Source organism: Nyctibius grandis, chromosome 4, assembly GCF_013368605.1.
Source record: "Nyctibius grandis isolate bNycGra1 chromosome 4, bNycGra1.pri, whole genome shotgun sequence".
NCBI lineage: Eukaryota > Metazoa > Chordata > Aves > Nyctibiiformes > Nyctibiidae > Nyctibius > Nyctibius grandis.
Genome location: NC_090661.1, coordinates 91814159 through 91825703, shown reverse-complemented (window position 1 = coordinate 91825703; position 11545 = coordinate 91814159). Strand labels below are relative to the sequence as shown.

The following is an 11545-nucleotide window of genomic DNA, read 5'->3' as shown; positions in this document are numbered from 1 at the left end:
GCCATTACTCAAGCTTGCTCAAAACTTACTGCAACGTCTCTACACTGCAATCTGAAGTCTAGGTATGTCCTTATAATCGCATCTCAGAGGTGGACTCACATGGATAGAAAAACAGCTCTCCTGTTAGCGCTGGCCATGGATGTATGGCAAACCCCCCTCACAGAGGAGAGGCAAAGATGTGCTGCACAGCTCCCACAACCTAAAAAATCTGCCCTCATATCTCGCCCCCCCAAACCAATGGATTGTTATTTCAAAAATGGTTCAGGCCCCTACTCACCGTTTGAACATAAACAGTTTAAAGGCAAGAATTTTCAAAATTCTAAAATAAAATAATTCTGAGAACAAACCGACACATTTCATTTGTTTCATTGGGTTTTTTTTTTGGGGGGGGGGGAGTACATGAGTTCATGCTACCTGGAAAACCTGAAGCTGAAAGGGTAAAAACAGACCCTTACGACCTGAAAGAAAGCTCAGGCCACACGACGCACCGAGGCAGAGGTACCGGCTCCAAATCCTCCCTCCTTGGCAAGGTTCTGATTTGAGTGTTTTTTTTCTGTGTCAGAAACTTCAATGGGAAAACAGCAAAGATAACATGAGTATTAAAACCCACGCTCATGCACAGCATGGCCGAAGTTTGGTGTGTAACCCCTTCAAACCTGCCCTGGCACTCACAGCAATGACTTGGGGTTTCTTATTTCATCCTCCTCTCCAACATCAACCCCTCAGTTTTGATCTCGTTTACTTTTGCAATCATAAATAGAGTTAAAAGAAGAGCAGTAACAGCATACAGGCCGGGGGTGGGGGAATCACATCCACAATCTTACAAGTAGCAGGTGTTCCTACAATTTAAGTGTTATTATTGCCTATGTACAAGTAGCTTAATTGCTCCTGCTCTCAACACAGGATCTAATTGAGCTCTGCTCACAAAAGTAACTCGTCACATAAATACGGTATATAGATAGAGATTATGTATAGATGATCTCGTTGGGCTTATTTCTGAGGTATAGCATTCATCCTGTCCAAAAACCAGGCAGGGAATGGAGCGGGGGGGGGCTCACCTCAGCCATGCTGCCGGCGGGCTGGGGGCGGCAGGGGCCGGGTCGCGGGTCGGTGCCGGTGCCGGTGCCGGTGCCGGTGCTGTGGCGGCCCTAGGCCGCGGCCCTGCAGAGGCCGCCCCGCCGTATCGTAGCAACAGCGGCGGGCGGCGGGGCGGGGCGGGCCGTTGGGGCCGCGGTGGCGGCCCATGGGGCGTGGAGGGCGGGTTTGGCGGCGGGGCCCTGCGGGCTCCGTGTGCTCCGCACGGCTGTGTGGGCCCGCGGCCCAGAGGCTGTTCGGAGAGGCCCGTCGCGGCCCTGCACAAGACCCTGGTCACCCGCCCGTCCCTTCGGCCTCGGCGTTCCCTTCCACAGCTGTCCGTCTGGCTGCTGAAATTCAGCCGTCAGGGATTTTAACCAACGACACGGCGGAATATTTCCCCTCCGAAATGAAAGGGCAGGAGCGTGAGGAGAGCAGCGGGGTCGGCGAGGTGCAGCAGCTCAGCAGGGAGAGTCAAATGTCCCCTCAAGGCAGGGAGGGAGGCAGGGTCCTGTGGAAGGTGATAAAATGGGATTTGTGCGGGTTTGGGGCACAAATGACGTGTGGAGCCTGGCTTCTGCATTTCATCGCACCTGACTGTTCACACTAGCTTGTCTGTGCGTGTCAATGGTACTGCACAAACAGGGGCGCAGAGCAAGGGAACGCAGGGCAGTGGCTCTGCGCTTGGAGAGCTCTGCTGAAGTACCAGCGCCTGCTGCTTGCTCCACTCCCAGCTAACCCCTGAAATAGTAGTTTCATCATCTCTATGGGGTCACAAATTGTTTCATCTGATAGCTTTTGAGGGCAGGGAATGTATTGTACCATGTGTACACTCCCTAGCAGAATGGCTGTTGGTTATGACCTTAAAGTACCACTTGAAACTAATAATGGTGGAAAACTTTTTCTCTTCCTGATTTAATGAAGCCTGAATTGTAGTGCTTTATTTTACTGATTACATGGCAAAATAGGCAATTTCAAATGGATGCTTTCAAATGGTCTGATTTTACATTAGAACTGGAGAATACTACACATTTTATAATGTGTTCTCTGTATGTATGACAATTTACAAAATATCCTACATGCTGAAACATAGTTTCAATCATTTCAAAGCACACTTCTAATAAAAAATCAACACAGTTCCTTTTCTAAGCTTTGCACTCTTCTTTTTCCTCATTTTCTTTTGTACTGAAGTTTCTTATGTAATAAAATTACCAGGAAGATGATCATGATAAATTCCTTGATTCTAGGATTTCAGATTCTCAAGAGGACCAAACTTTTAGACCTTTAAAACACAACAGCTGCACGTGTAAAGAAATATCAAAAGACATTATTTTAGTTTTGTTAGCAAAATACTGCTGGAGGAAGGGGATATGCTCAGAATTAAAAAATATATATGATACAACAAAAAAATCTTCAAATTTACATCTTAAATGTATAACATTGGTATTTATTATACTCTTTCTTATGGCTTTAACAACAAAACAGGAGTGCAAAGTTCATGTTTGCACTTGTAGGTAACAGCATAAATGTGTCCAAAAATTATACCCCTTTATTGAGGCATTCCCATGAGCTTCTGTTTTTCAAACTCCTGGTGCTTTGTGTCCTGTGAGACCCTCTAAGGTTGACTGTACAGGCTGGTCTTCAAGATAAGTGCTATTTGAGCTAAATTCATTCAAATTCAATGAGTTCACAGTCATGGTAGCTGCACCTCTACCTCTACTTCTGTTAGGAGTCCATGATAACTCATGCTACTGTCCATTTTTGATAAGCCAGTGACCATGCTTTAGAACGCCACAACTCATAACACATAGTTATAAGTGCAAACAAACAGGACACAAACCTGTGACAAGACTCAAACATTTACTTTGAATTAATCCTGCAACAAACCTTCAGAATGCCTCAACACGTTTATGACTGAGGAGCTGGACTGACACTCAAGAGGACATCTGGGTTTCTGACCTTAGCAAGAATTTCCTGTAGCTTGGGACCAGCCACTTAAAATTCCCTGTGCTTTATATTCATCAGTAAAGTGGAAATAACCACATCTGCTATCCTGCAGTAGTGTTGTGACTGTCATGGCCATAAATGATGTGCTCATGTCATAGAGTGAACCTCTAGACAAGGTGGAGCTCTCGAAGTGGGATCACTTTTTAATGCCCCCTTTTAAGCTGAGCCTATGTTCTCCATTCTGGGAAAACCTTTCAGCCACAGAAGAATAAATAAATAAATAAACCTCCATTAACAGAAGGGACAAGACAGACCCAGAAAGTTCCAGTTCATTGAAAAGATTATTTATTTCCCTGAATATCTGACTTTGTTCAAGAGACACCCGTACTTTATGGTAAATAAGCAGGATCACCTGTTTCACCAGCCACATAAAAGAGAGGTCTGCATCACTGGGGTGTGTTTGTGTGCATGCAGAAAGGGTTACTAGAGAAGAAATATTTGCTCACTGATTTATTTGAGGTCACAACCCTCAGGCAGTTAATCTAATGTACGTTTTAAACTGTAGCAGCATGAAAATGATAAGCCATTTCTTCTTGACTGGAAGGATTTATGGGCTACTGCAGAGATATAAATAAATAGAGTAAAATCTCATCATAACATCACCCAGGAGAATGTAAGCAATTTGGGGCAGGGGCCATGACAGTATATGTCTTCTGGGAAGAGTAAAATGAACCTTCTAGACACTGGAAGGTACCGATAAGAAGAATTGATAAAGGAAAGCCTTGGGGGGGGGAGGGGGGGTGTGTGAAATGGGTTTCCTTTCACCCCACACTGCTGTAAGGAAGACCAACACTAGGTGGCACTCCACCACCACACTGGTTTGATAAACTGCCCTCCCCTAAATAATAGCTTTTTTCAGCCCTGACAAGATTTCTGGTTTAGAAACGTGTTACAAATATTAATTAATACATGGAGACATAATGGTTGGGTGAACATATGTTCATGGATGAGGTCCTGTATTTGCACACGATTTTCTCAATTTACTCAGGTAACATCATCAATGGGAGATTACCACTAAGGAAAGCAAAATTTGCCTAACAATTCGCTAATATTAAAATATTGCTTTATATGTATTACAAATATGTTACATAAATATTACTTACCTGACTGTAAGTCTTGTAATTTCCCCAGCGATATGGAAATCCATCACAACCGTATGGCCTCAAACACCAGTGACGCTACAGATGCTGCCAGTGGGCTGACATCCTGGGTTGTACCCTGGAAGCCAGTTTGCCTTCTCAGGGTTACATCAGTTTTTCAGTATTAAAAGGAACAAGAGCTTACTAAAAATACTTCTTTTTCTCCAGTGACAAGGAAATGTTATGCGGTCCTCGATTACTTAATTATCTAACCGATATTTTTACTCTATTCTTTTTGAATGTCCTCTCCTCCTGTTATTTTCAAACTAAATGATAGTTTTATAATGGGAACAGTTGTTCAGTTTAAATTGGATTGAGGCTATCTACTTTGTTCATAAAGATCACGCAACAGACCTCAAATAACAGCAACCTTTGATGATGTTTGGCACTAGAGTTGAGCCAATGATCTCAAAAGGAAGAAATATACCATATCTCATTACCATTTTCATAAGAAGTTAAATCATGGAAATGTTTGATTAATAGAAACACCCAAATAAAGAGCTCAGTTAGTTCTGAGACAGAAGCTAAAGCTGACAAGCAGTCTGTGTATAATGTACAATTACATGCTCTACATAAAAAATAAAATAGATGACAATTATGGAAAGCAACTCAAATTAAGTCAATAATCCTGGAACTAAATTGAACTTGCCATTCCCTAGCATGGTTTGAAACTGCAGAAGAGTCTCCTGTCCTAGTTTTTTCCTCCCAGTTCTGCAACTAGGATTACGATGGCCTGCCATGCTTTTAGAAAATTCCTCTCTCCCATCCTTCTCTGAGACAAACCCAGAGATTCTCCAAGACTGCTGGAGGAAAGCAATGCTTTGCTGATCCCCGTCACCATCATTGCCCACTGCAGGCCCTTACCACCACCAGTATTACGGTTTATGCTACCAATCTGACTTACAGCTTTGGAGAGTGACATGGGAGGCACTCTTCCTCCTATGTATTTGGAGGAACAGTTTGGTAGAAGTGACCCCCTCCCATCCTGGCTGCTCAGCATCATTAATCCCTAGAGAGGCTGTGAAGGAAAGCCTACAAGGTAGCATAAACACACTTGGCCTTGCACAGCACTCAGGTTTCTCCAATCAATACTGTCCATTACCTGCTTACCAGTTCTGATCCATCGCTGTCTTCCCCATCATGAACATTTGGGTGTATTGAAAAATGAGTTTCAAATATGTCTAGAGTCATCAAGTGTTCATTAGCAGAAACAACTTCCCTCTATGCTTTCCAACAGCCTTTCTGTTCCAGCAGCAGAATCCACGCCCTAATCTCTGAATCCTGTTCCCCTCATTCATATTTTATTCTTCAGCCTTTTAATTCTCAACCACCAAATCTCCCTCTAACTGAAAACATCTCTAGCATCTTTCACTACTTGACACTTGAGTCCTCTGAGAGGAAGAGGCTATTAAAAAAAAATCCCTCCTCTCTTAATACACAGGGAAGGTTGTAGAAATCACAGAGATTTAAGATGTTTATAAGGTCAGGTGAAGGGGGTAGATGAGGACAGCATATGGTGAGCTGTGAGGAGGTGACCTCGTCTCCCTGCACATTTCCCTGTATGGTAGCTAGGAGGTGTGAAATATCCATGGGTGGAAGGGAGTCCCCCACTCCCTTCTCCCCTTGGTCTGCTCATGCTCCTGCTCTGCTGGGTCATGCTGAGCTGTGCCTGTTAAAATGCTGTCCTGCTGCAGTCTCCCTTAGGCTTACACAGCCACTTGCAGTATAAAAGGTAGGGCCCCAGCAAGACTGTCACTCCTGCTTTCTCTGTGTTAATGTGATCCCTCTGTGTGCTCCAGGTTGGCAGCCATCAGCTGAGTTCCCCGTGAAGGTGACAGCTAGAAGCTGTGCTAAAACCTGTTTCACTGCTGCCTACCCATGGCCTCTCTTTTGTATCCCTATTCTCTTTTTGTAGATCTTGCAAGATTATTTTCTTTTTATTTGCTGCTTGTAATAGTTTAAGGAAATATTGCTAGTTTTGTAATGTATTAGAAATACTAGTGGAAAGAATAAAATAATTCCTCAGTCCTCCAAGATGTCTGAAAGCAGCTGAGAAATATATCTAGAATTTAACTCTCAGGCCAAATCTTGCTCTTGTCCTGCTCCTGCTGATGGGAACTTAGAGTCCATTTTAGAAATAATATTATTATATCTAATTCTGCTGCAGTAGCAGCCATGTCACAGAGCCACAGACTATGTCCCAGTGTGCGAGGAACTGTGGTACTGTTACTGCACTGCTCACAGCTTCAGGTCCTGCCCAACATCTGAGTAAGGTTAGTGGACCTCGGCTCATTATCAAACAAATTGTTACCTTTGGCAAGATAGATAATGATCTTAAGCCTTCTGCAGTGCAGCAGTACTCAAACAATGAATCGTGCCGGAGTTGTCAGGGTATGTGCTTCTCGCTTTCCCCCCTCTTTCAAACTGCTGAATTGCGTCAAAAAACCTAATACAAATCAAATGAATGTGTCTTGGTTTGACTTTTCCATTTACATGTATCGTATTGTTATCATAATTTTATACCATCTTACATGGCACAGAAAGTGGATCCTGAATGGGATGGTGGATATGTAATATAATCTGTTGGGATGGGAGCCTTCCTTTGAAAAATGTTCAGGCCTTTTCCTTGTTCATCTAGCTGTATCCCAAAGAGATTTTGCAGGTGAATGTAAATCACAGTCACTGTAACCTATAGCTATTTGTATTGTCCAATGTGTACACATATATATACACACACACACAGTCAGAATCAGTAATTACTACCTTGTCAGGCTTTATGCAGGTGATAGTTAATAGACATTTTCCTTTGACTTAGGTGATGAATATCTGTGATCTTGGAGAAGGATTTCTTTTCTCTCCTGCTGCTGCTGTGAAGTTCCCAGCAGAAATAAATAACACACCAAGACAGGCTGAGTCCTGCAGTGCAGAAGCAGGGAGATTCCAGTACTGCTCTTGCTAAGGAAGATCTTCATAGATTATGGCATAATGAGAAAGGAATGTACTAAAAACACCCATGTTGCCAATAAAACTGAATAAACTTGATTCAGACACTAAGGAAACAATGCTCATACACACACATTTACAAACACAAACCCTTTAAATAACATTAAAACTGTTACTTAATTCCATAAGCACTTCAGGAAATTCAAAGAATGGTCTGACTTAACTGTCCCAGTTATTACTCACAGCCAGACAGCTTCAATGCAAGGCTGCGCCACCACGTTTGCCTGGTGCCCTCTTGGTATCGCAAAATTTTAGTGCAGTATAACACGCAGATTGCCTCCCACTGCAGCACATTCCACCATCTGAGCTTAAAAAAAAAATCAAAGCTAGCCAGTGCTGGAGAACGGTGCAACATGCCATAACAGTCTTAATATAAGACAGTAGTTGCAATGCTGTGCAAACAGGAAGCGTGCAATAAAGGGATTTATAGTTGCCCTAAATCAGATGTTACTATGCTGTTGCTCAAACCTGGTGCCCTTAAGCTTCTTCGTGGAAGTGATAGTTGTTGAGCAAACTTACTTCTCTGCTAGATCTGGAAGAAGATGCCCTTTAACTAGAATAAGGGCAGTGTTGGAAAATACTTTTTAAATCCCTTACACTGGCCTTTATCATTGGTTAAGTTAACTCTGCTGTGCTTCAGGTCCCCCATTGTTGCAAGGAAACGGGTACCACTTCTCCACCTCGAAAGGATGTTGGGCAGATTCACAAGTGTCTTTCTACTTGTGCCAGCTCTGAGCAGGAAAACGGTTCAGCGTCCTTGGGATCTGCTACGTTGCTTCGATAAAACTACAAGCGAGGTTACGTGGCTCTGTTGCTTTCCTGGCTCTCAGGCACGACCACCAGGAGGTCAGATACATCCGAGAAGCAGAATGAGCGCATTTCCTCTCCGTCCCCCGTGCCCCCAGCACAACAACCATCTGGGAAGCTAATGGGGGAGACGGGAGGGAGCTCAGAGAGCAAACTGCAGCCCGCCGGAGGATGCCTCGGCTTCTAGGGCTGGCGGGGGAGGTTTGAGGGAGGAGAGAAACTAAAAAACAAAGAGAAAAGGAAAGCGGCTCCGGGCAGGCGGGGCGGACTCGCCTGTCCCCGCCGAGCGGAGCCGCCGCGCCGTGGGACGCCCCGCCGCCGCCACAGCCGCGGGTCTGCGCCCACGTCCCAGCGGAGCGACGGCCCCGGCGGAGCCCGGCCAGGCCCGGTAAGTCTCGTCCGGGACTGCGGAGACCCTGAGCACTCGGGGGAGGGGGATTGGTCCCGCTCCCCCGCGCTGCCACCGTGGGAAGGACTCGGCCCGGGGTGGCCGCGGCGGTGCTGGAGCGTAGAGCGGCGGGACTGGGTGCGGCGGTGCCGGTGTCTGCCTGCAACAGGTCTCGTCGCTGTGACTTTCCCCGGTTTCTCTTTGCGAAGTAACTTTTGCGTTTTGTGCTCTCTCCATGCCTAAGTTGCTCGTTGCAGTGGGTATTCGGGCACCGGGCCGGATCAGGCCCCCGAGGCAGATTACTGCGCCCACCGAAGTTCCTACAGATCTTTTGTCTTTCCTCTCCCGGGAGCCAAGCGCAGGGAGCAGAAGGCCGCCTGCTTGCAGGGGCCCCGTGAGCTGCAGGAGGACCGGCTGCAGCCCCCTTCATGGGAGCGCATGGGGAACCTCGGCGGGATCGGGTCATGCTGAGCGGAGAGCCCGCAGGCACCTCTTTCTGCTGGTGCCGGCAGCACGGGGGGGGGTCCGTACGTCGGTGGTGGGCTCAGGCGTTACAGTCCACTCAAAATGCATCACTGAGCTTTGCTGCGTGTTCAGTATTACGTGGCTTGGGCTTAGCTGGTTACAAAACTTTTTTGCCATTCTTCTGAGGTACAAGATGTCTCTCTAATGAGTATAGAGAGAAGGAGCGGTGTTTTTGGTAGAGCTGCTGTTCATGTGCCTGGGCATCTTTCTGAAGATGGCCAGTAGGTATTTGTAGCTCGGATCAGAGTGAGTCAGGGCTGGGATGCTGGAAGTCATGGGCTGTAAAACTGGCACGCAGAACCAGAGCCTTAGTGGCCTTTGCATCTTCAACTTGGCAATCTCCCACTGAAGCAGTTCTCTTGGGAACTGCCATATTAAAATCCTTCAGGAAAATAGGACATGATGCTATTGATGTCTGTTATGTGGTCAGGCAAGATGAGCTCCAGCAGTGTCTCTAAGCAAACGTTACTATTAACATGTATTTAATGAGTGCCATAGGCCTAAACCATACTCAGCACATCTCCTTCAGGCATGAGTGCTTGGTGTGAGCTGCCAAGCAAGGACCTGAGCTGCCAAGCGAGCAGCACTTGGACAGGAGAGCAGCTGTAGCGTAGTGTGGTTTGTTTTGTGAGGTTTTTGAGTTTGCTTTGGTGATGATGATAATGCTCTTCTTCAGCTCTGCCTAAAGTCATTCTGTCTACCTTCATAGACATTCGCTTTTAAAACCTGCTGGTCCCAGTTTTCCATAATATACATGAAAGTGGTTCCTTCAGTCCTTGAGGAAAAGCAGAGGATGGAAATTAGGAATGGAATCTTGAAGTCTTCTCTTGTTTTCAGCACAATAGACTGCATCACACTGCTCCCGCCTGGGAAATACACATATTAAGTCTGATTGCCACAGACATGGAGAAAGATGAATTGATTTGCCAAGGGTCAGAGAGCCTATGTCAGTACCGGGATCAGCCCTGAGCGTTGCTTGGCTCCCAGCTGGTAGGTGACACTTTTTTTTTGCATGACGGGGGCGTGCAGAACGCAGTGGTCTGTGTTTGCACCAGCAGCATCTGCAAGGGAGAAGAGACCTGTGCACGCCAAAGGTGTTGTACCTGTTTATCAAGAGCTCGGGCGGTGGCCCCTCCCCACCTAACTGTCCTCCTCTTTTTGTTGCTTGCAGCATTACAATATACTAAGAAAAGACTTTTTTTTTTTCTTTTTCTTCCCCCCTCCTCTACAAGCCAAACTAAATAGCCCTGGTTGGGGACTGGAGGACTTTAGGTTTCATGAGTGATTGTTTCGGGCCATCTGACTAGGGCCACCAAAGCTGCATGTCCTGCTCCCCTTTTGGTTTTTGTTGGTTCTCTCCATGGCAAGAAGGGCTCCTGTGTGCCTCTGCTGCACGGCAGTCCCAGAGGGATGCCAGTGCTTGTGATCCTCCTTAAGTGACAGTGAGTAACAAGGGGAGGGAATCTGACCCACAGTAACCTAACACTGGTGTTCCATGAGCTGAACAAACTAATTTCTGTGTTTGTTTTTTAAGCAGAAACTGTATGGTTTTCATAAGGACAATTTTAGGCTGGCTTTGCGACTGTCTACCTGCTGACTGTTGTTTCAGTATCTTGGAGCTTGCCTCCAAATAAATTAATGCAGATAGTGTGATACAAGGAAACACACTGAGTGGATTGTATTGTGGCGTACTCCCCGCCCCCCCCAGCTTAAATCAGTTCCCTGAGTGTAACTGCTATACAGCAAAAGGAGTGAGTTATTTTTCTAGTTGTATTACTTTCTCCTGCCACATCTGCATCCCCTCTAAAACAACTGTCCTTGCAAAACTTAGCCTAAATTCAGCCTCTGTCAACAAGGTGAACATTAAGAAGCTGTTGTTCTGGGGAGCACTGATAAAGTATATGAACTCCATGAAGAATCTGCATGAGTCTCCCTGCTGTCCTCTGCTGTCCTGTCCTGCACGCTCTGCTCTGCAGATGGCAATTGCAATCCATAGCAATGGTGCAATGGAGAAGGGAGCTGAAAAAAGCTCCTGGCTTGTTCCCTCGGATCCCCTTTAAAATGGGCTGTTGGGTGGGCCAGCTCTTTCTCTCCCAAGTGTTATTATAATCCATTTTTACTGGGGAAAAAGCAGGATTGCTGCCAGGTGACATACTTTCCGTCAGCACATGTAATTGCTGGGTGGTGGAGAGAGGTAAAGACTCTGGTTTTCAGGCTGGAGGGAGAGAGGAAGTGTGGCCAGGGTGTGCACTGGGTGGCATTGCCATGTGCCTGACCATTAATTCCAGGTTTTGCAGGTATGTGGGCTCAGCTGTGTAAGCAAAACCTTCTGCCCATTCACCCCTCAGTGTGGGCAATAGGAAGGGAGGCGTAGCCAAGCTTCAAGCAGCTCAAGGCACAGAGAGCTGTCCCACGGGTGCAGATGCAACAGGGCTCTTTTTTTTAACTTATTTTGATTTATACATGCACGTGGGCCATGCAAAGCTGGCAGACCCAACCTTGACTCTGCTGCACACAAGCCCACCTCGGAGCTGTGCTCTTCTGGCCAGTGGTTCAGCAAAACAAACAGGTTTTGCTGCCATGACCTGAAGGCCAGAGTAGC

General features: G+C 46.1%; 1 protein-coding gene across 1 annotated transcript in view; it reads right to left on the bottom strand.

Moving 5' to 3' along the window:
• The window catches only part of CFAP58 (cilia and flagella associated protein 58), a 69275-nt gene extending 60620 nt beyond the window's left edge, over positions 1-8655 (bottom strand). Inside the window, exons 1-2 of the mRNA XM_068397453.1 lie at positions 8304-8655; positions 489-565 (exon numbers count right to left, since the gene is read on the bottom strand). Of these exons, the coding sequence (XP_068253554.1) occupies positions 489-565; positions 8304-8655 (429 nt within the window). The remainder of the gene's footprint in view (positions 1-488; positions 566-8303) is intronic.
• Positions 8656-11545: the final 2890 nt, after the last annotated feature.